The following is a 23,484-nucleotide window of genomic DNA, read 5'->3' as shown; positions in this document are numbered from 1 at the left end:
AATTTACCCCTTTTCCCCCCCCCCCCCCAAACTCATCCAGCTCCACAAGTTTCATCCACCTCAACTCAAATTTTCTAATACCAGGGCTTTGCTCTTTAGTCACTTTGTAGTGGGTCCTCAGACCTTCTGAGGTAAGAGAGCTCTCGTGGTGCCCACAGTCAAAGGCGGCTTTCCTTGGGTTTCTGCAAAAATCTCAGAATCGGCCAAAGAGGAGGAGCAAAAAGAAAAGCAACTCCTGGCCTCTGAGCATAACCAAAAACCAGACAGACATGGAGCAGAGGCAGTGGAGAGAAGCAAAACAATCCCAGAAGCACCCTCTGAGCTCCCAAACTGTGTTTGGGACCTGCAGGTCATTGGAGACCCTTCTGCTTCTGCCACACCAGAACAGGGTAAATGGCTGCTCTCCCGACAGGACGCATGGGTGTGTAATTCAAAAATGACCAATTCCACAAATGACCAGCTGATAGTCAGTTCTTTGGGAAGGACCTGTCACTGGTAAGAGCTGCGAGACAGTGGCTCCTGCACCCCGTAACACCTGCAGTAGATCAGGTCCAAGGAATGCTTTACAGCTACCGGAGCGGGACTGAACGGAGCAAAGGCAGCAGAAAAGCAGATGTTCACAGCCAGCCTTCATCATCCAGCGAGCGAGGTTTGGAGGCTGCCCGAGCCCCCGTGTTGCTGGGGTGAGGCAGAGGTCAAACCGGGCGACTTTTGGAGTCCGCGGTAGCCCTTACCACTTAGATTTGAGCAGTTCTTCAGCCATGACTGTGACCAGCCCTCAGCTGCTAAATGAAGCATTGTCTGAATTCCTCGTCTGCTAAACAGGCCTAGTGTTTCTTGCAGGCTTGCTGGAGGAGCAGACGGCTGGTAGGACACACCAGACATCAGAGCGAAGGCGGATTTTATGCTGTCTGAATCCAGTTGCATTTTACCCTGGGCCTTCCTACACACCCCCAAATTTTCTCTGCTTTCCTCTGAGTACACCCTTAGCACGTGCTCTGCTTCACCGTTAATGTCTGTCTCTGAAGAGACCTTGAAAAATCCCCGAGACGTTATTGGAGAAACGCAGAGGGAAGGGCAGAAGACACTGAAGGCATCTAAGGAGTCTTAAAGACCGGGTAGATGCTTACCTGAACAGAACGGGTTCGTGGGATTGAAGTTAATGGCGAACTCATGGGATACCTGCGGAGGAGAAAAGACCCAAATTAACACGGAGGGCCAGTGCAGAGCAGGTTGCTCACTATCAGTTTAGCTGATGCTGCAAGGCTGGTTTGGGTCTGATGCTCCCCTGGGGCAGGACCCGGTGGTCGCAGACGTTACGGTCCATCCTGATGGGTCAGTAACACTGCCCAGCCCTCTGCTACCCAAACAGCAAGGAGCAGCAAATACAAACGCGGTCAGGGTTGAGCAGCATTTGAGGATGGACTGGTTCCTCAGTCCCCCCATCATGGAGCCACCTGAAATTATCACATCACAGATTCTCCTACAGCGATCAAAGCAGGTTTGTCCACACGGCTTCCCACCGGCTGCCCAGAGGGAAAGCAGGCAGAAGGGCTGCTCTCAGCCGGCCGGGCCATCTCACCGGTCACTGGGAGAAATTCCTTCATCCTATTGCAGGTTATAAAGGGAGGAAACTCAATTAACATCACAGGGAGCCCCAGTTCTGGCAGCATCCCGGTTCCCCATCTCTCTGCAAGTGGCGCGGTGCAGCAGAAGGGAGGCAGGCACAGAGCGAGCTGTGCTGGAGACCTGATCTGGCATGTCAGCTACCGTGGCAAAGCCAACAGATGATGAGCTTCGTCATCTGGGCCATCATGAGGGTGGAAGGCAGCACAGGAGAGGTGATGTGAATGCTTGGGCGTGACGGACAGCAAGTCCCAGCACAATCTGGGTTGGTTTTCACTGACCATGAAACCACCCCTCCTCCAAGGCAGGTGCAAGATCCTTCAGGTTTTCCACCACCTCCTTTCAAGCTGAGGGAGATGCTCTCACGAGGAGGTCCTGTGGGACAGTGGCAGCAGCAGATAGCCCTGCACACCCCTGTCCCTGGCTTGTTGCACTTGCCCAGCCAGAGACACCAAACAGCAGTGCTGACTGCGAATCACGAAACCTTCCTCATCTACTTCCACGGGAAGACCCTGCAGACAGAAACCACAAAACGTTGGGCAACCATTGCTTTGAACCTATCCCTGCCCGCAAAGGCAGGGCAGCTCAACGGCCCGGGTGCAAGAGAGGGTCAGGACTCCTGGCCTCCAGTAGGAACCTCGACAGTGCCGGCGTGGGCCAACAGCTTTGCTTGGGGAACAACCATCAGATCTGGGGGCTTAGGCATTCTCTGCTACCTGCAATTTAGGCACCTTAAGAAGCAAACAGACTCTCAGGAGCACCAAGGACGCGTGACTGCCTCTTCCAGCACCTCTGAAGGCGGAAGGGGGTGTTTTGGGCTTTCAGGCCAGCAGCTCAAGGGCTCTGAAACAAAAGCTCCCACTCTGTTCATGCCAGAGTTACAAAACAAGGATATTTTTCTCCCTCTCAGAAGGGTGGTGGTTTGCTGAGCTTCTCAGCCAGGGGATCGCTTCAGGACATGTGTATTCATAACACTGGCAAAATGACTGTCCTCCAAAGCACCCTGTGAAGCAGAAGTCCTCCTGAGACTGCAAAAGCAACACGCATCTGATTCAGACTTTCCAATTATACTGAGCATTGTGTCGAAAGCAGCAGAAACTATTTTTGCAAGAGGCTGTGGGGGGGGAAATAGCAACCAAACAAAAGTAGGTCAACCAAAAGTCCTCCCCGCGCTGCAAAGCTGACGAGCTGTCGGACCGGCGAACGTCAACAGCCTGCTTGGGTCTCTCCATACCTGTCGAGCACAACCAGTAACGCTCCCAGCCACCAGTAACCCCAGGGTTACATAGCCTGAAACACATGACTTGGTTTTGCATACACCCTTTCTCGTAGAAGCCTCAATTTTGGGCAATATATCCAAATTCAAATTTCTTGATTTTCAGTTGTAAAGGGCTCACTGTTTTTCTTAGAAGACATTCAAAATTCTGCCATATGAGTATTTATAGACAAGGCAAGTAAAAATATTTCCGTGTTTTGCACTGCAAAAGAGGGGTTTCTCTTTCTTTTAAGCAGCAACGGAATGGTTTGGAGCTGTGTTCCTCACCGTCTAGAGAGCGGACCCCCTGCGTGGCAGAAGTGTTTCAAAACCTCCTCGGGAGTTTTTACAGATTATATATATATCTCTGCTAGAAAATTCAACAAGAGGGCTTCAAAATAACAAAAAAAAAAAAAGGATCTCATTCCCTATACAGCTCGTACTTTGAAAAACAGTTTCTGTGAAGTCCAATTAAATGTATATGGAGCACCTACAGGTATCGCATTCACCAGTAACCTACAGAGAGAAACTCTTGCAAACCACCCCAAAGGGTAAGACGTTCATCTGCAGCCAGGCCGTGCCTTCTTCCAGTCCTGGATGGGGATGGCCGCAGCTCCATCTTTTCCCATTAGGAATTACAGATGTGCCTCGCAGATGCACGGCTGGAGCCCATGCCGGAGAACTCACCCCGCAGAGGGTTCTCTGCCACCTCCCCCAGCGACCCCACCCCTGCCGCGACTCAGTTTCCCTATATATGAAAAAAAAAAAGGCAAACGGAGGGAAAGCCTTGGGGGGGTGGCACATCGGCAAAGCCACCAGCTTCGGCTGAGCTCTGTGGGCGCAAAGACATTTCCTTTGGCCGACCCCATCAGACTAGATATAAGGAAGAATTTTTTTATGCTGTGGGTGTAAAAAGGGTGGTGAAACACTGGCACAGGTTGCCCAGAGAGGTTGTAGATGCCCCATCCCTGGAAACAGTCAAGGTTTGGGTTTGGGTTGGACGAGGCTCTGAGCAACCTGCTCTAGTGGAAGATGTCCCTGCTCATTGCAGGAGGGTTGGACTAGACGGCCTTTGAAGGTCCCTTCCAACCCAAACCATTCTATGATTCTATCTCCCAAACCCGGGGCGACCGGTGGGGCTCCGATGTTAAGCATCACTGTCTCCACTGCCGCCCTGCCTTTGCTCATCCCCCAGAAACTGCAACCCATCTGCTTCCCTCTCCTGTTCCCTACTGGGAAACTGCTTGAGGCTCTGCACAGAGCTGTTACACCACAAGATGTTCTTTGACATTTCCAACGAGACTTTTGTGTGCAAAACATCTCGCTCCGACTGGCGCCTGGGAAGCGTTGGGGGAGCCATGGCAACAGGAGCACAAAGCGCCATTTATACGGCTCTTATCTCTTAGCGATCTTCCCCATTTTCACTCCGGCCTGGGGGTACAACAGCCGCCCTTCACCGTGTCCCCCGGGAGTATCACTGGCCACGCTGCTCCCCGCTGCCTGCCCGCTGTAACACAGGGCACTGGTTTCAATGAAGAACCGCTGCTTTGGCTTTGAAATTACCCAACGAGCCCTGATGGCCAAAAAACCCTTTAACGGGTGAGCCAAGCCAGTGACGCACAGACCCTGCGGGCCAGGCGAGCCAGGGAGGCGTGAAGCCCCGGGCTGGAGCCGTGTGGGGTGGTGCACGGGGGACACCCCCACTGCTAACGAGAAACAACCGATGGGTCACTCTGGGCGTTAGGGTGGGTGACCTTTAGGCACGGGCCAAGCACCTGGGGAGGGAGAACTGCTCTCTGCTGGGCTTTACGTGGGCTTAGACATCATTCTGGGGGAAAACGAGGTGTTTTTTCCAGTAGCGCTTACAGAGCATCCTCAGGCCCGTGGGAGCAGCTGGAAATATTTCTGCGGCAGGCTGCAGGAGGCAGCCGCAGCGGGAGCAGAGGAGTAGCATCCCTCTGCCCCCCCAGCCCCCAGCCAGCATCCTCGACCTGGTTCCCCCTCCAGCCTTGCAGGAAGGGCTGTTTCCAGCCCAGCGATGCCTTTCCCACGGGCACTGACCCACACGCATCGGCAGCAGAGCAGGATGCTCGCCAGGACGATTCACCCGTTCCCCCAGCAGCCCGAGCCGCCGTACCCTTTCCAGTGTTTTCCATTCCTATTCCCCTCCCCAAGTAATAAATCCCTGACGGCAGCTGGCTGTTAGTCCTTGGAAGCTGCCTACCAAGATTTTCCCACCGAAAGTGGTGAAGTGACAGACCAAAGACTTTTGCTGGCCAAGGAGGATGAATCAGCTCCAAAGTGCACACGGAGGGATCTCCTCCTGTGGCTGGCAAACAGCGAGAGCTCCCACTTGAGTCACATGAATTTTGGCTGCCAGGAGAGCGGAGAAAAGCGCAAAGCCGGAGCAGGCAGGACATCCCCAGCCTTGAGGGCTGGCAGCGATGAGCTTCCCGGCCCGATTCATGGCCGCTCATGACTTACGTGCCCTGCTGCGCTCGGCCCAGAGCAAAGCTCCCCTCCCAGAGAACACAAAAGGCTCGCTGAGGTTCAACCCCAGGCCAAAGCTGGGGACTTCTCAAAACCAGCGAGCAGAAAGAAAATGCACATTAAGGGCGTGAGCAAAGAGCAGCCAAAAGACCCAGCCAGGAACGAAAGGTGGTGGTGTCCCGGCGCATCTTCTCAGCCATGAGAAGATGCTCCCCACCGGCCGGCACAGGCTGCAGGAGCAGCCCCAACCCCTGCCCACGGCATCCCTCCTGACGAGCAGGATGCTCCAGCTCAGCCCTTGCAGGACCAGGGTGCCTTTAACCCCTTCAGTGCCAAATCCCAACAAAAGATCAAGATGGCTTTTGGGAAAGCCCCTCTGCTCCAGTCCTTGCAGGCTCTGCCTACGCAACATCACGTCGAGGCTACCCAGCTCCCAGCCCCCTTCCAGACATCGCCACTGTCTGACACACTCATCCAGGGGCCCTTTCCCTTGCCCAGAATTGTTCCTGCCTCCCGCCAGGAAAATGAATCAACGCCTGGCTCTGCCCGTTAATGCCAGGGAGCTGCTGCTTTCATGCCAGCTTAGAAGGGAGGAACCGGCTGCATGTGCCCCATCCCCACCTCGCCGCCCACCCACACTGCCACATCTCACTCTCCACCAGCTGAAATCCCGTGTCCGCCCATTCCCCCTCTGCCCGACAGCTTTTCCCAGACCGAGCCAGCCGGGAAGCCCCGTCAGCTCCGCTCCTGCCTAGGCAATATCAGGACAAACCCATCTCAAACGCGCAGATGACCACAACACTTCACCTTCCAGTCCGGCGGGAGCTGGGCGCCGAATCCCAGAGCAGGAAACATCTTGTCTCTAAGAGAGGAAGAAAAACATACAGGTGTATTTACACACACACGAAGCAGGCTTGCACGGCTCTTGCTACGGTCCCCCTGTGCTACCAGCTGCCCAACACCCAACTACAGCGAAAGCACCAGCTAAAAATGTGCCAGCCTTCCCTTCTCCCAAAACAACACAGTGCCTTTAAAAATCAGGAGAACTGAACTGAGACAGAGTAGATGTTCCCTTTGGCTTTTGATCTTTAGAGAGAAAAGAGTCCAGCTTTGCTTCGTCACCCACAGGGATTAGGAGCATCCTCTTGCCCAAACACCTGAGTCTCTTGCAGACATGTAACCCCGGAGATTTAAAAAAAATTAACTATCCATTTTGGTCACAAAAGCCAGCCTGGCGAGACCAACAGATTTCTCTTTTGTTTTCTCTATTGATGTCTAAGATGATATTTTCCTGTGTTGCACATCTCAGGGCGGCTGGGGAACAAGGCAGCCTGGCAGTACAGCTGCCAACGGCAAATACGAGCAAGCTGAGGGCATCTGCCTCTGCGCCGAGAAAGCACCGAGCGGCTGCTCTCCAGCTGTCCCCAGTAAAGGATGCTCCACCTCTGCTAATGCACCCTTCCTCTCAACAGCGGCAACGGGGAGAGAGGAGAAACCCTGTCCTTACCCTCTCCTCCTCCTGCATCCCAACGCATATGGCAATTTTCTCCCAAGGAGCTTTTCAAAAGCAAGGTATTATTTAGCCCTGGCTTTGCAGACGGGAAATCAAGGCACACGCATCCCAGCAGCCCGTCGGGAAGCCACGGAGATGTCTGCAAAACAGGGGTGGAGGCAGAAGGGCACGGTGCTTACGAGTCATAGTCCTGGATGATCTGGCCGACGGCCCAGATAGCCGACAAGTACTCGTTTGTCCCCATGGGGTTGATATAGTGCAAAGAGGAGGGGTCTCGCGGGTTCCCGTTGGAGGCTGTGAAGTCAATCCCAACCTGGGGGGCAAGAGAGAAGCACAGAGCCGTCTTCCGTTAGCAGACGCCACCACAGACCTGGCCACCGAGCCTCCATTGCCTTTGAGGTCCACACACAGTCCCGTCAAGACCCAAACCTCAAACTTTTGAAAAAGTTTAACAAAATCCAGCTCTTCACCTTCCCTAAAAAAAGCTGATTAAATACCAGATTAGGCAAAGCCATTCACTATTACACCTACATTTCTCACCAGCGAGCATCACATAAAATGTCCCGAAGCAGCCTCTGCTGCTGGAGCAAGCCACCACCATCTCCAGATCAGGACTCTCGCTGCCCATCTCCCAGGCATTAAGCTCAGGAACTGAGTAGCCCCATGGACACCAAAGCAGCCAGGGCCACCTGGGCATTTGGGTCTCAAGATCTTTGGCCAAAGAGTTGCAACCCTGAGCAGAGCTTTCCCTGCAGCCACTCTTCACTGGGCTTCCCCGGGGGACCAATATATGCTGAGCTCTCAGGGGCCTTTGTCAGCAAGGCGCTCATTTTTCTCCCTCCTCAATTAGGCTTTCTATTTAAAGACATTTGTGGAAATGCCTATCTCAGACCCACTTAAATCTGGTCGGAAGAGGCGAGATGCTGAGCCGCCTGATTTGAAATGACTGGGAAGGAAGAGTTGGGAAGAGGCGAGCAGGCGGCGTGACTGCGCTCGCCTTGTTTGCTTAGCAAATAGGCAAAACCCAAAATAACTCCGCCAGCTAAATTGAGCTCAGGGGATTCGCGAGGGATTTTGCTCCGTATCTGTAACGGGAGAGGATGAACTGCGATTTGGCTAAGAAAGGACCTTGGCCTGGCTGGGGCAAGAAGACGTCACAGCCCAGGATGTGCCACCACCCTGTGCCAGGCTTGACAGGACAAGGGGACATGGTTTTAAACTGGCAGAGGGTAGGTTTAGGTTGGAGATAAGGGAGAAATGTTGTATGATGAGGGTGGTGAGACAATGGAAGAGGTTGCCCAGAGAAGTTGTGGATGCCCCGTCCCTGGAAGTGTTCAAGGTGAGGTTGGACGGGGCTTTGAGCAACCTGGTCTAGTGGAAGGTGTCCCTGCTCATGGCAGGGGGGAGTTGGATTGATGATCTTTAAAGGTCCCTTCCAACCCAAACCATCCTATGGTTCTATGAAAACCCAACTTCTTTGCCAAGCAACCTTACAGCCTTACCAACCTGCGGTTTACTGCTGTAACACCCATGTCTGCACCCAGCTCCTGCCGAGCCACCATGGGCACGGTCAGAGAGCAAGAGGGAAACTGAGGCACGGGGAGGGGGCTCAGGGGAGTCAGACAGGCACGTGCCCCACTCGTGCAAGCAATGGCACCAAGAGCAGCACTCGGGCAACAAATTTCAGAGGGACGCAGCTGGTCTGCCTCCAGCATGAGGCAAGCGGCTGGGCACAATGCCCCTCTTCTCTGTGGCTTCAGCCCTTCTCTCCCCACCATCTCCCTCGGCGGGGAGGACACCAGCGGCCTTTCCAAACTGCAGGGGTGCGTGCGGCAGCGTCCTCCTCCCAGCTCAGGCATTTCTGCAGTGTTGCACCCATCACAAACCCACCCAGGTTTTTGGACCAAAGATGTCTCGAGAGGGGGAGAAACCCTCCAATAACCGGCAGATCTTTAGATGGGGGGGGGATTTCTGCATTCAAGCCTAATTCACACAAGAGCTCTGTGCTACCAATAAACTTAATGATTTTCTCTTCTGTTCACTCTCCAGTACCAAGACCTTAGCACACAGCGGCAGAACGGCACACAAAAAGCTCTCCCAATTGCTCCTGTTCCTATGGCAACTCTTCCTCCTCCTCCTACTCTCCCCCCATCATGTTTTCAGACGGAACAACAAAATACAAACTGAAATACCGCAAGTGCCCGCAGCTCTCCGGATGCTGTACCAGAGAAGTTTGCAGAAATTGAAAACCCCACTTCTGCATTGTGGTGGTTTCACTCGGGGTTGTAACGTCCTCGGTTAGTTACTCCTGACAAGCTGTGGTCCAGCTTGAAAGAAGGTGGAAATGCCAGTAAAAATGCAGAAAACCATCTCATTAACAGCCCAAAGCCTCTCAGCTGGCTTCAAAATAAGGAGGGTTTCCATAAAAAACTGGAGGGTGGTTAAACCCTGTGATGGGGAGAGAAGTCGGCAACATTTAGTGAAGGGTGAGAAGGTCTTTGTGCGAGTCTGACCTTCAGCCAAAGTCTAGCCAGCTCCCTCCATGCTGTTGGACACACCTGAGCATCACAGTAACGACCCCCCCAAAACCCAAAACCACACAGTTTAACAGCAAAACAGGGCAGCTCCTCATTGCCATGAAATGACCTTCAGCCAAAGTCTAGCCAGCTCCCTCCATGCTATTGGACACACCTGAGCACCACAGTAACGACCCCCCCAAAACCACACAGTTTAACAGCAAAACGGGGCAGCTCCTCATCGCCATGAAAAGCCACCCAAGCTAGTGCCAAATCTCACGCAGAACTTCCCTCCCCAGTTTTGACCGTTACATACGTGTTACTATTACTGGGCAAAGAGGAGCAAAAGTCCTTACGGTAAACATCAGCTGGCAGCCTCCCAGGATGTAGTCCAGGAAGGAGAAATCTCTGGTTATCTGAAAGAAAAACAAAAAGAAAGTGTTTCAGCAGTCTTCACCATTGCAGAACAAAAAAACATGAATACATGGAAAGTGCCCAAGCCTGCGGTCACTGCGAGTTTGGGCCTTCGGGGACCTTCAGCCACGTGGCAAAGAAGATGGGAAGGATGACCTGGGTCTCCCACAGCAGCGTTTTGGCACTTCATGAGTCACGTGGCCAAGCAGGGCCACGGGCTGGTCCAAAGCTGCGATGGGAGGCCTGGACGGGGATCCCTGAGAGCTGGAAGTGTCCATCATGGTGAACTGAATGGAAGATCCTCTCCCCATGGCTAAAATGGTCTCACACCATCTGCAGATCTGGTGCGGGAAGAGCTGTGTTGGCGCCTTCCCCGCTGTGCTGCTGCCATACGAAGGGAGGACCTCACCACCACCTCAGCTCAGAAGAAGGACCTCTCCCATCTGCACCCAACCCTTGCCCCCAAGGAGACACCAAGCAGTTGGTAAGCACCCACAGCTTGAGCTTCATGCAGACGCTGCCCATATTGAACACCTCCTCCTGGGTCTGTGGCCACCCGGGCGCGGGGTGGCACCAGCAACTTGGTACATCAGATGCTCCAAGTGGAGAGAAACCCAAGCAGAAAGGAAATCACACTTTTATCCATGCTCAGCAGGACCTGCGCTTGGAAACACAAGGGTGCTGGAGGCAGAAGGGATGAGGGGAGCTCAGGGAGACCCAAGCTCGGCCAGGAGTGGAAGGAAACATCCCGGTGTCATACTCACTTTGCAGGACTTGACAATGATGATCCCAGAGTTCTTGTAATTCTTTTTCTTCTTCTGCTTTTTGGGGTTAATGCACTCTAGCTCAAGCTGTAACACATGAGACAGACACCTGTGTGAGAGCGGTGCTGGCCTGTGCCGGGTGGCTGCAGATGCCACCAGCGGCCGCATCCTGCGGGTACCCTCCCTCCATGCATTTCAAAGCGTTGAAGAGACATAAATGAATCACAGCGAGCTACTAGTATTTAACGATGGAAATGGAGGCACAGGACCTGCTTGGGAAGGGGCTGTTTTTCCTTTCCAGGGGCTTTCACTGTGCCCAGGACCTGGCACGTGGCAGCTGAGACACCCCAGCGAGGCTATGGGGGTCTACGGGATGGGACGGGGGCGAACGGGATGAGACAGGCCACCACCTTTCCTCAAAAGCTCTGGGAAAACAAAATGCCTCTTGAATATTCAGAAAATTGCTGCAATATTTCAGATTTTTTTAAAATCTAAAACTGAATAAAAACTCTTGTCAAAGAAGAAAGTTTACATGCGGGTTGGTCTCGGGGAGAGGGCAGGACTGGGCAGGGGGTGTATGGAGAGAAAGTCGTGTCCGTTCTTCCAGCTGCAGAAAAATGGGAAAATTTTAAATACTAATATCCTTAAGTTTCCTCAGCGTGAACATTGCATTTCCCTGACTGAACAAAATCAAAATACAGATCTATTGACAAAATCCCCTAAATCTGAATAAACCCAGGCAGACAGTCCAGCCCAGACCTGCTAGCAGGTAACTCCCACATGGGTCCACACGGGCCCCAACGTGGGATAGTGGTGGCCAGTCTGCACCCCCTCCCACAACATCCTGGCTCAGACCATCTGGTGGTGGCCCTGGACGTGCTCAGACCAGCCCGGTGATGGCCCCGGACATGCTCAGACCAGCCCGGTGATGGCCCCAGACATGCTCAGAACATCTGGTGGTGGCCCTGGACGTGCTCAGACCAGCCCGGTGATGGCCCCAGACATGCTCAGAACATCTGGTGGTGGCCCTGGACATGCTTGGAGGCCTGGGCAGTGCTCCTGCTGGTGGCCCTGGACGTGCTCAGACCAGCCCGGTGATGGCCCCGGACATGCTCAGACCATCTGGTGGTGGCCCTGGACCGCTCAGACCAGCTCAGTGATGGCCCTGGACATGTTCAGACCATCCAGTGATGGCCCCGGACCTGCTCAGACCAGCCCGATGATGGCTCTGGAGATGGCAATGAGCCTTTCCCTCCATCTCGGCCAGGCTGTGGCTGGACAGTGCTGCTCCCAACCTGCAAGCACTCCAGCATGTGGTGCCTGGTCTACAGCACAAGCATCTCTGTCCCCGCTTCTGTATTTACCTCTCAGCGTGGCCACACGAAAGGATGACACAGGTCACAAGGAGCCACCACCCCAGGGAAAAGGGATGCTGTGCCATGCACAGCGATGGCGAGCAGCGGCCGCTTGCCTTTGGAGCCACCTTCCTCTGCCCGGAGCCCATGGCAGCTCCGCTTGGAGAGTGGCGTCAGCTGGGGAACAGCTTTACCGGGGAAGGGAGGGTGCCCAATCTTTCGCGACAAGCCAGGCAAGGGAAAGAGGCAGAGAGACCCTGTCCCCAGCTGGACCCGTGTTCTGCATGGAGGCACGGCAACACAGGCACGCAGCAAGACGAGTTTTACTCTCTTCTCACCAGCATCTCTCAGGGTCCCACGGAGAGAAAAGAAGATTTTATTGCTTGGCTGGTAGGTTGCAAATCCAGTGGGAAAACAGGCTCAACACTTGCCTCTGGCACCATCAGCTTGTGCAGTCCTGGACAGGACACTTCATGCCTTTGTGCCTCGGTTTCCCCAGGCAGGAAACTTTTCTCATTGCACCACGCATGGTGTTTTACACACCCCCATGTCCTGGCCAAGACCTCCTCTTGGTTTTGTAATCCTAGCGATAACAGCAGTGAAAAGCGCTGCTTATCCAGGAATCTTCACGACATGCCTTCAATCAGGTGGCATCTGCCAAGGCTTTTGGCCAGCACTTCGGGGGCAAGCCGGGGACACCTTTGGCCACAAAACCGGTGTGGAGTTGCACGGGAGCTGGCACTCCTGGGGACCAGGCTGCTCCTGCTGTAGACACGGCCCCAGCAGCATGTCACACCTCCCCATCTGACCCCCAAATCACAGGGCACCCCTCCAAATCACAGGTGCTGCTTCAAACATCTCAGCAGAGCTCGATTTTCAGCCAAGACTGCCTTAGCCCTCTCTCTAGCTCAGATGCTTTAGCTACAACAGTGGCCTGGGCCACTTGCGGTGTGGGTGGGAGGAGAAAGGAGGTTGGACTTGGCTTCTTCTCGGCACAGGTTGAGGGTCTCAGTGCAAGTACCAAAATCTACCGCCAGCCTTGAGGAGCCCCTTCCTCGTTCTTCCCCGAAAGCGTGTTGGCACTTACCGGAAAGGCATCTTGGGCTTCGCACATCCTGGCCACCGAGGTCTGAAACTCCCCAATGAAGTCGTGTCCCCCATCACTGTCGTAGTCGTAACACATCACCTAGGGCAGAAGGAGCACAAACCAGCCTCAGACGCAGTAACTATCTCCTGTGAGGAGACCTGCTGAAGTTCCCAGCCTCTCCTGTTGGAGACCCCAAACAAGGGGTTTCTTTTGGTTTTGGGGGTGGTTCCGGTTTAGTTTGTTTGGGTTTTTTTGATAAAAAAGCCATAGGGTTTTAGATGTTTAACGATCGATCCCAGAGGCTGACCACCACGATATCAGCCAAAGGGTCCCCTGTTACCTTTATCAGCTTCTCTACATCTCCATCGCACAGTGACACCAGAGGCACAGTGAACGGCTTCCAGACGGGGTCCAGTGTGTACTTGATCACCTGCAGGGTGGGAACGGAGGGATGCCGTTACAACGGGCATGTCTGAAGAGGGAGATTGGCACAAAGCAGGGACATGTCTCCAAGAGCGACCCTGGACCAGGTTCTCGGTGGGGCAGGGCAGGCAAGCTGCAGAAAGCCCCATCTCAGCCCTGTTCTGCCTCCGTAGCTTAGACACAGCAGCTCCGCAGCTGCTGCTTCTCAGGCTGTAGCACGCATGAATTACAACAGATTCATTTGCCACCTTCGGAGGCAATTAAACAAACCTGCTTGAGAAAACAGCCGCAGCAGACTGGGCAGCATGGGCACAACCATGCCCAGAGCATGGGCACAGCCACTTACCCCACCAGTTCAAGGTCAGCAGCTACTATTTATGCCCTCTGCATAATTGCCTACTCCCACTCCAGCACCCCAGCGCAGCCTACTTCCATCTGGGGTCTGATCACCGAGAAGACGGAGCAGTGGGATGCCGCAACCAGCTGGAAAAGCCCAACAGCCCTGGGTACGTGCAGCTCCCTCGCCTCATCTGCCTAACATCCGCTTCCCGAGCTGGAGGAATAGTAATTGATGCTTTTTGACATTTCCTGAGAGAATGCAATTGCTTGGTGGAAACCTAAGCAGACACTAGAAGGCTGCAGGCACATGCTGCGTACATCAGAGATGGCTGCAGGGCGGGTGAAGACCCTCTTTCACAAAGGTGTTGTGCTCAAAAAGAGAGATGCACGTGAATATTAGGGAAGTCAGACACGGGCAGCAGACTAACCCTTCTCTGTGCAGGGTAAATACGGGGATATCTGGCGTGGAGGACCTTGGACCTCTGCAGCCGGAGCAGCAACAGCACAGCCCAGCGAGGAAGAGGTCCATGGCTGCTGCTGCAGGCAAACAGCCGCGCGGGACCTGGAACAGGCATCTTGTTTTACAGGCAGGCTCTTGCACAAGATCGGGGGAAACCCTGACACTGTGAGCACAGTTTAGTCGAGAATTTGTAAACACCTCCTCCGGGAGGCTGGGAAGAGCAGGGGGAGCCCACGCACCCCGAGATGGTGCCCGCACGCTGCCAGCTGCCGGGTCCCCAGGGTGGGTGGGGAAGGATCCGGCGTCTCCATCGCACGGCGCCCAGCTGGGCATTCACACTTGCGCTTAAATAACAGGCTGTAAAGAGCACTAATCCTTCCCTGCCAGACACCTCTGTGGTGGCACAAGGAATGGTTATATTCCTGCACCAAAAGCTGCAAGAATGGGGAACCTTATTCCTTCGTATCCGGCCTCAAAACACAAAGATGGTCACCTGGTATGGGATTCCTCCGAGGGCAGCGGGATACATTCGGGGCTGGTAAGGAGGAGGCTCTTGGAGCACCCATTACTTGAAGGAAAACCTGGCTAGACCCTTATCCAGCAAGACAGGACAGTGGGGGAACTGGGCAGCAACCCAGAGGAAAAATCAGTATATACATCTGTTCCCCATAAACCTGACCTGCTTATAGAGATCCCAGCAACGGCTGGTGCACAGCCACGTTCCCAATTTCCATGCCTCTTCCAGGAGGAAGGGCTGGAGGTCGCTCAAAATCCCCACGTCTGAGAAATACGTCTTGGTGAGTCAAAGCCCAGTTATCCACACTAAACCAGGAGGAAACAACCAAACAAGGTCCCAGCCTGCTCCCGCAGAAATACAAGAGAAATATTAAGGTTGGTATGAATTAAATATGCATGGAAACGTGTGCGGGAAAGCACCGAAAAATAAACAGCAGAGCTAGGGTTAAAAGGATGGCCTGTATCGGTACCACAGGACACACGGTGGTACACACGTCCCGGTGCTCGTGTGCACGTGGGTGTGCGAGTGAAGGAAATCCTCGTGGACTTTGCACAGCAGTGGGAAAACCCAGCGTACGGAGAGACCTTGTAAATAAATACCACCCTCTCCTTCCGCATGAGTTCACACCGTGTTCTGTTACAGCAATTTTCCTGCGGTGGAACAATGGGCTCCTTAACCAAGCCTTGGAGGGACAAGAAAAGGAGGGATGTGAGATGGGGAGAGGAAAAAGAGGGGGGTGAGATGGGGTGTGATGGGACCCTCTTCCTCTGACACGCGGGCTGCTGTAAGCCCATCCTGCAGCAATCGCCCCCTCCTCTCTCTGGCAGCTGCCAGGAGCTACGCGCAAAAAAAAAAAAGCCTTGAAACAAGCTTTGGGGAGGGGGAAAAAAGCTGTTGTGAAAAGTACTTATTAGCCTGGTACTAAAGCAGAAGCCAACCTGCTTCTCCCTGCCCATGCTGTGCCTCCTGGCCGCCGCCCGGAGCTACGCGCAAAAAAAAAAAAGCCTTGAAACAAGCTTTGGGGAGGGGGAAAAAAAAGCTATTGAAAAGTACTTATTAGCCTGGTACTAAAGCAGAAGCCAACCTGCTTCTCCCTGCCCATGCTGTGCCTCTTATCCATAATATCACTGGCTTTAGCAGCTTGAGAACATAACCAGAAGTGAGCTCAGATCAAAATATCGCAGCAGGTATAAATGAGGGGCAGGGAGGAGGCAGCTGCCTATGACCATACCCACCGGGACCCTGGAACAGGTCTCTGCCTCCCCAGCCAGGGCTCCAGCTCTGTTAGACATGAGCCTGAGTGCTCGTGCACTGAAGCTGGAGATGCCTGAGCATCCTCCCAGGTTAGCTGAGGACCTGGCAAATGCTCATTTTAACCTTTCCCCACTACCGTTCCCTGGGCCACCTCCCACCACCTCTCTCCACCATCTCCCCAGGTCGCAGCTCATCCTGCTGCTCCTGCATGTGGAGGGCGAGTGGTCCAGGGCACAGCCCACGCCCAGGCTGAGCCAGGAGGTTAACACAGGTTAAAAGACCATCTCCCTCTCTGCTTGGTAGATACAGTAGTGAGCAGTACAGAAAAGATCTCAAGACCTTACTGGCCTCAGTAAATCTTCATCTGCTGGAGTCCAGCAGCCTCAGCTGGACACAGTGAAGGCAGCCGTGAGGTTTTGAAATCCCTGGATCCCACCCCGCTTTATGGGTGGTTGATGAGACGATGCCATAAAGAGCAAGAGGAGCTGATGTAAGGATGGTGGTGTCTCAGCAGCTTGGGTTAGAGTCACGCTCACCTCTGTTCTGTGGACCAGCATCCATTTCCCATCGTCACCTGGTTTATAAAACTCCAAGAAGGGGTCTGACTTTCCAAACAGGTCCTGGGGGGAGAAGAACAGGATGGGTTACACGGTGCTTTGCAAGCAGCGACAGACGGTCCAAGAGAGACCTCCTTCCCCGGCAGTGCCAGGGGGCACAGACCCCTTTGCTGTCTGACCCTGCAGACACCCTCATGTCCTCACGAGACCGGCTCAAGCACGCCGGCACAGGCAGCACCCATGGGCAGCGGCCTGCCACCCCTCCGTGTCCCGGTCACGCGAATCCCGTTTCGGCACTGATGCGGCGGGCAAGTTGGCACCCCGGTGCGCGCCCGTGGGATTTGCCGGTGGGCGCCTGCCACCCGGAGAGCTCTCTGGACGCAGATGCCACGGAAAACAACCCCAGCTGGGAGGCAGCTGTGTCTGGGCTTGGAAAAACATCCAAAGCTTCAAAAGAAAAACAGAATTATGAAGTGCATGAATGTCTTGGGGGGAAAAAGGTAAAAAAAAAAAACCACCCTCCTACACACAGCGGTAAAGCACGAGCAGAGGAAATCTTTAAGGAGCAAGCTGCCCTGGTGTTGACAGAGATCACGTAACACCCTCCGAGATACGCAGCCCTGAGTCAGTGTGTGCTGCCTTTCCTGCCAGCGTCTCCTCAGATATTCCCCCGATAAAGGGCTGCTGGTTTACGAGAAATATGTACACATACACACGCGTCCCTGCCAGGTATCAGCACGGGGGCTACTTCAGGGCACCCGCAGCCCGGAGAGGAGGGTGGCAATGGCAGCACCAGCGGCACCAACACAGGGAAACTCCAGCATTTCTAAGCAGAATTTAATTTGCATTCAGAAAAACTAAGTGGCTAACAAGGAACCAAGCCCAAAATATTCCAAATTATTTACCAAGAACTCAAGGCATTTCAGCTGGGTTTTCCTCCCAGAGGGAGGCGGCTGTCCGAGTCCTGCAAAGAGCTGGAGGAACTTCTTATGGGTTTGAACAGGAGCTTTTTGGGCTTCCAAGTGATGTGGTGGGGATGCAGGGGGCTGCTCGTGGGGGAGGAGGAAGCATGGATGCCCCAGGAGCCCCTGTCCACAGCCAGCCCGGGAGGTGGTGGCTGGGACGGACACAGGCTCTAGTGATGCCGCAGCAGAAAACCCATTAATGTTTCTATCCAAATCCTGTTTCCAAAGCCAGCCGGAAAGGTAAATCACTGCGAAGTGTTTTGGCTTGGAGAAACTATAACCTGCTTCAGTCAAAACTCTTCTGCCAGAAGAGCAGGCCATAAAGGCTCACAGGGACGCTCTCTGGTGAGATGAGGCTATTTTTCTCCTACCCTTCTTCACATGTTTGTATGCCAAGCCATTCTTTCTGCAGGGTTATGGTTATGGCACAGCTCTGATCCTGCTCACCCACAGCCTGGACTCGGCACTTTCAAGCTTCACTGATGGATTAAAGAACGAGTGGTGGGCACCTGACCCTGCCTGCGCTGGCTTAACCTGCAACCCAACGCGGTTTCATCAGCGCCAACCCAGCGTGGGTTGGTGGAGGCACCAGCTCAGATGACAGCAGGGAGCTCTGAAGGATGTCTGCTGCCATCCCACGCAGAGCAGCCCGGTTTGCAAGTCCGGTCAGCCTTGCTCCATTCAAAGCAGGGTGTGAAATGCCTCCAAGCCACAGAATTGTGGGCTGCTATTTTAAAACATCAAAACCACAGACATCTCACCCCTGCAAGCCTGGCAGGAGATGGAAACTGAGCAACCAAAGGAGCTTAGCAGACCAGATCGATCTGCAAACTGGTCCAAGAATCTAAATCATCCAAACTGGTCCTTGCACACCATGAACAAGGAGGGCGGAGGTGGCATTTCCACCAGATGCAGCTCCCCAGACCACAGCTTCCAGCACCAATCCTGGCTCGCAGCGCTTGCTCTCCCCCAGCCGTGCCGAAGCATTGCTGTCCTCCTGCCGTCCCCACAGCCGTCCCCACAGCCCCAGAGCACACGTGGCTCTGGGGCTGAGTTCACCAGGGCTGGTCCCTGGTGAAAATACCTCCTCTTCTGCAAGATACTTTTTCTTAAAACAACTCTCCCAAGAGCTGATCTGACATAAGGTGCAAGAGCCTCAGGCTGGTTCTGCTGCTGACATGCTCCTGCTGTGCAGCTTCAGCATTCAAAGCAAGGTAGTGAGCCGCAGGTGGAGAAACCATGGACGTGTCATGGGGAGGAGGACCTGCCCGCAGCCGGAGAGAGGTCCCAGCCTCAGGGTGGTCACGGCAGAATGAGCTGCCCAGGGCCGAGCACGGCTCCAGGCTGCGACTGCGGCATAGCTGCCGGTAAGGGATGGTCACAGCTTCGGCTCAGCGTGTGCAGCAAGATGATTCCATGGACCCAACACAAAATCCTGTGAGATCTGATCCCTTCACATGATGTCTGAGCCTCCGGCCGTGCTCCCCAGCTCTGTGCTGCGTGGTGCAGGAGGGTGTTACCCCCCCAGGCTGCAGCCTTACCCCTGTGGTTTTTTGCTTAGCCACTTCTCCACTGTCTTTCCTAAGCATAAACGAGTTTTACCCGGCTCCCACAGTTGCATTTCATCCATGACCAATAATGACCCAAAAATATTGTGTTTCATCCAATTTCCTTGTTCAGAGACCATTTTAATTTGCATGAAGTGACATGAGCGTCCTTTGCCCATGAGCAGGACTTTGAGCACTGCAATGCTGCACTGTGTTATGGAAATTGGCAAAGAAACCTCGTTAGCTCTTGGTGACGGCAGGCGGTCACCGAGGAAGGAGCTTTCTGCTGACACCTACTGATAAACTGGAGGGGAGACCCAGAAAGAACAGGATTATTCACAGTCCTTACCCCAGTGTAACCAGGTAGATGCTGAATTTCCGTACCTTGACTGTGGGTCTGAAGGGCAGCAGACCCACAGCTATCATGTCCTACTTGAAGAATATCAAAAGATGTCACCTTTGCATAGAGGAACTTGGTTGCAAACCAGATTAGAAAGGCAACTCCTGCCCGTGGAGCCAGTGATGCCACCAATGAAGCTGCCGATACAACAAGTGGACGTATGCCTGAGGTACCAGCGCTGCGGGGAGGACCCGGGTACTTGGCCCTGCTCTTCACAATGGCCACAGCTGCAAAGGGACCCTGACGCACGTAGGAAGGGCACCAAGCCTGCTGTGAAATCCCATCCCTTGTTTTGCAAGGGAGCAGAGGCTTTTTCTTCGGGTGCTGGAAGAAAACTGTTGCATTAGGGATGTCTTCATTCACATGCATGGGGTTGACCCTCGGCCACGTCTCAGAGGAAGCCACCAGCTCAAGGACATCTTCCAGCCCATTTATGAAATTGAGTTATTTGGGGATTTCTTAACAGGGGCATTTGGCTCCTTGCACTAGGCAGGGTAAGCAGGAGGGCGAGAAAACAGCCGTTCCCAACAGGTGGGAAAAACACTTGGATAAACCAGGCATCCATCCGGTCTGGACAACGGGACTGGACAAACCCTGTCTTCTGCCCCAGCAAATACCCTTCTGCCTGGATGCTTGCTTTATCCTGATTTGAAAACTGAGGGCCATCCTGCCAATAACGCAAGCTCCGGAGAGACTAGGAAGAAGGAAAAAATAATATTCCCATCGATCGCTTAGCAACAGCACTGGTTTAAGAGGAATAGCTCTGGTTGCCTGGTAAATAAGGTCAGATGGCTTCGTTCAGAAAGGCTCACGGTTTCCTACGTATCATATCCAAAGCAGAACTCATGCATTACCTGCCTCCGTGAGGTCAACACTTCTTCCTCGGAAAAGACGGGCCCTACTGTTTGATATACAAGCAGATGTTCACTCCATTTCCAGAGGGGCTGAAGGCGACAAGCCAGGAGCTCTCAGCACTTCTGAGATACGGGTTTGAGGGGCATCAAAACTGCCAGCTCCGTCAGGAGACATTTCCAAATGACAGCCACTGAAGTAGTAAATCTGCTGTCTTTAAGACATGCTAGTGCACAGATCCTGTGCCACACGTAATCTTTCCATCTCAACACGCGTGATGAAGAAAGCAATACCGTGACAACAGGGAAACTGAGGCACAGGTGTACCCAGCAGCCAGTGGCACCCCCAGGACTTGAACCCCTCCAGTCTCACCCTAATGCTTTCTCCAGTAGGACTATTTTCTGTCACTTCTGTACCCAAAAGCAGAGATTTCTTTAGATCCCTTAGCCTACGAAGGACAGAAGTTTAACATCGCATCCCCCAGACACAGCCCCACTCACCTTTTTATCCAGTTTTCTGCCGGCCATGCTCAGAGTAATCACCCTGTTGTCCGAGAGCTCTTGGGCAGCTATCTGAAAGACAAGGGAAGGCTGCATTCAGCATGAAAAGAAAGTGAACACCAAGCCAGAGGAGAATCCAGACCCTGAGGACGCGCACTCTGAAGATACCGGCACAACTGCAGAACCCATTTCCCAGCTAAGAGAGTGGATGATCTAATGCACACAGTATTTCACTATTGAGGAGTTAAACTGATTTTACCTTTGCACATCAATTTGGGACCAAAGCCTACTTCCCAGCTTCTCCCTGGAATGGAGAAGGATGGAGAAAAAGCCCAAACTTCCCCTGGATGGGCATTGCCATTTACCCTGCGCCGAGGCAGTGACACACTGGCTTTAAAACAAAACAGGATACGTTTTTTTAGCGGGCTACCAGCTACGATGCTGGTGCTGCAGCTGGAGCCCCCGTGACATCCACCGACCTCCACAGCCTCATCGCTGGGGCTGGGTCCACGTGAAACACGTTCATTTGCAGGGCTGGGAGTCAACAGGTACGATTAAGCCTCTTGAATGGACAACCCGAAGGGAGAATGAGGTGCCAGGACATCCCAAGCAGCCTCCTTCCCCCGTGCCATCAGATCTAAAATGAAGCTTCTGGGAACAAACTCATCCCCTTTCTTGGGTGTCACACCTGAGCTGGTCTCAGGTGGCTTTTCATGGTGAAGCCTCCAAGAACTAAGCCAAGAGGAAGCAGGAGCCATAAAACCCCTTGCCAGCAAGATGTGCCACCTGGTCCTCCATGTCCCAGGCTGGGCACGGCAAAAAGCAGCTGCCCCATCCTTTGGGGGAGATCCCAGCGGCACCAAGGACTCGAGCCACGTCTCTGCACGATCACCCGATGAGACAGCCCTAAGGATGAAAACTCCGTTGCTGCTCCTGAGGAGCTACAGCAGGCAGGGGTGCAGCCCGGATTACTTCAGTTTAGACTTTATTCACATACGCTCCAGAAGGGCTTTGGCTGCCAACCACCAGCGGGCCGGTTTTGTCTGGAACATGGTCTAATGAGTCTCTTGGTATTTTAAGAAAGGGAATGTTTATAACAAAAAAACCCCACATTTATTCACTTCTGTTACCAGCCATTTTCTGAATCGTTTCTATTTTTTTTCCTCGAGGCTGTGTCCTGCTCAAGCATCTGCTCCCCACCTCTCCCTCCTCCGCTCTCTGGGGCGGGCTGAGCCGTCCCCCGGCTTCCCCGGCCACAGCACCCTCCCCGGGCAGGAGCCGGCACCGGCACAGCCGGGAGCACGGCGTGGACATTTTCCTCACGCACGGTGCTCCCAAGCACGGCCATTTGCTGGCTCTCACAAGGAGGCTGTCCTTCACTGGAGATACACAGCGTAATTACAGCAAGGCTTTTAGAAAAACTTGCAGAAATCAAGGGAACAATTTTCTGCAGAACAAGCAATCAGGGGGTTATTGGCACTTCGGAGAGCGTGGAGTTTGCAGAGACGAGGAGGCAGAGATGCAGCTTTTAAATCCGCCTAGGCAGCTGGGCGAGGGGATGAGCCGCAGCTCCCCAACAACCTCCCAGCCTTTCCATGGAGGACACCGCTCTTTGGTCCACAGAGGATGTGTTCACCGCATGCAAAACCAAATTTTCTCCTCTGCCCTGTATAGCCGTGAGGTCAGAAGTTCCCTATTGCAAAGCCACGGCATCGGTTTTCTCTCCCACCTAGTCCTCGGTGGGCGCGCATGGTCACTAAAACTAGTGTGAGGAAGAGGAGCTGTAGGGAAGCGGATGAAATTTGCCCTTTGCTGACCCCCACGAAAGCACGCCCAGTTGGTGTCCAGCATTTTAGGGCTCACTGGAGTCTACATAAAAGCCAGACTGTGCAGACAAGCCAGGTATGTCCTTGTGTCACACTGCTGCAGGCTGCTGGTGGCATCTTCTCTTGGCCAGCATAGACAATAGCGATGTCCCCACCACTGTGCCTGGCAGAGGCATTCAGCAAGATCTCGGGATTGATTTCTACAAACACAGTGGCTTGCTTTGGGATTTTTCCCATCTCTTCAAACCTAGGGACCCCCATGCGATCCCGTCCATCCAGCCAAGGTTCTTCTGTTGCATTCACCCCTCTGGCATCTCAGTTAAGAAAAAGGATACTTGGGCAAAATTGAAGGGGATGGGGGTGAGGAAGGCAGGGTTGGGCTCCAAACTCCATGTTTTATATGAGTGAGTCCAAAGCAGAAGCCTGCTCCTTGGTTGGTGTCCACAGCCCGTGCTCCAGCACCGTGCCAAGCAGTGAGGAAAGGTGCCCACCACACATGACGCTGTTGTCATCACCAAGTCACGGCAAAAAAAAGCCCAGATCATAAAATTGCATCAATGGTACAAAATGAAGCAGACGTCTCAGACCCTTTGATTTTTAATGACACATTAGTGACAGATAGGGACCTTCCTTTTTTTAAAGCGTGTGTGCTGGTTTTGGCTGGGATAGAGTTAATTTTCTTCACAGTAGCTAGGATGGGGCCATGTTTTGGATTTGTGCTGGAAACAGTGTTGATGATTACGGGATGTTTTCATTACTGCTGAGCAGCGCTGACACACAGTCAAGGCCTTTTCTGCTCCTCACCCCACCCCACCAGCGAGCAG

General features: G+C 53.6%; 1 protein-coding gene across 1 annotated transcript in view; it reads right to left on the bottom strand.

The window, feature by feature from the left end:
* CPNE2 (copine 2) overlaps positions 1 to 23,484 on the bottom strand; it is a 53,125-nt gene that overhangs the window by 7,002 nt on the left and 22,639 nt on the right. Inside the window, exons 5-13 of the mRNA XM_009290749.1 lie at positions 20,835 to 20,906; positions 16,550 to 16,633; positions 13,361 to 13,450; positions 13,021 to 13,119; positions 10,579 to 10,665; positions 9,757 to 9,816; positions 7,064 to 7,197; positions 6,179 to 6,233; positions 1,131 to 1,182 (exon numbers count right to left, since the gene is read on the bottom strand). Of these exons, the coding sequence (XP_009289024.1) occupies positions 1,131 to 1,182; positions 6,179 to 6,233; positions 7,064 to 7,197; positions 9,757 to 9,816; positions 10,579 to 10,665; positions 13,021 to 13,119; positions 13,361 to 13,450; positions 16,550 to 16,633; positions 20,835 to 20,906 (733 nt within the window). The remainder of the gene's footprint in view (positions 1 to 1,130; positions 1,183 to 6,178; positions 6,234 to 7,063; positions 7,198 to 9,756; positions 9,817 to 10,578; positions 10,666 to 13,020; positions 13,120 to 13,360; positions 13,451 to 16,549; positions 16,634 to 20,834; positions 20,907 to 23,484) is intronic.

The sequence above is a fragment of the Aptenodytes forsteri genome, unplaced genomic scaffold, assembly GCF_000699145.1.
Source record: "Aptenodytes forsteri isolate BGI_AS27 unplaced genomic scaffold, ASM69914v1 Scaffold14, whole genome shotgun sequence".
Classification (NCBI taxonomy): Eukaryota; Metazoa; Chordata; class Aves; order Sphenisciformes; family Spheniscidae; genus Aptenodytes; species Aptenodytes forsteri.
Note: the sequence above shows the minus strand (reverse complement) of the source record. Positions and strands in the feature narration are given on the sequence as shown.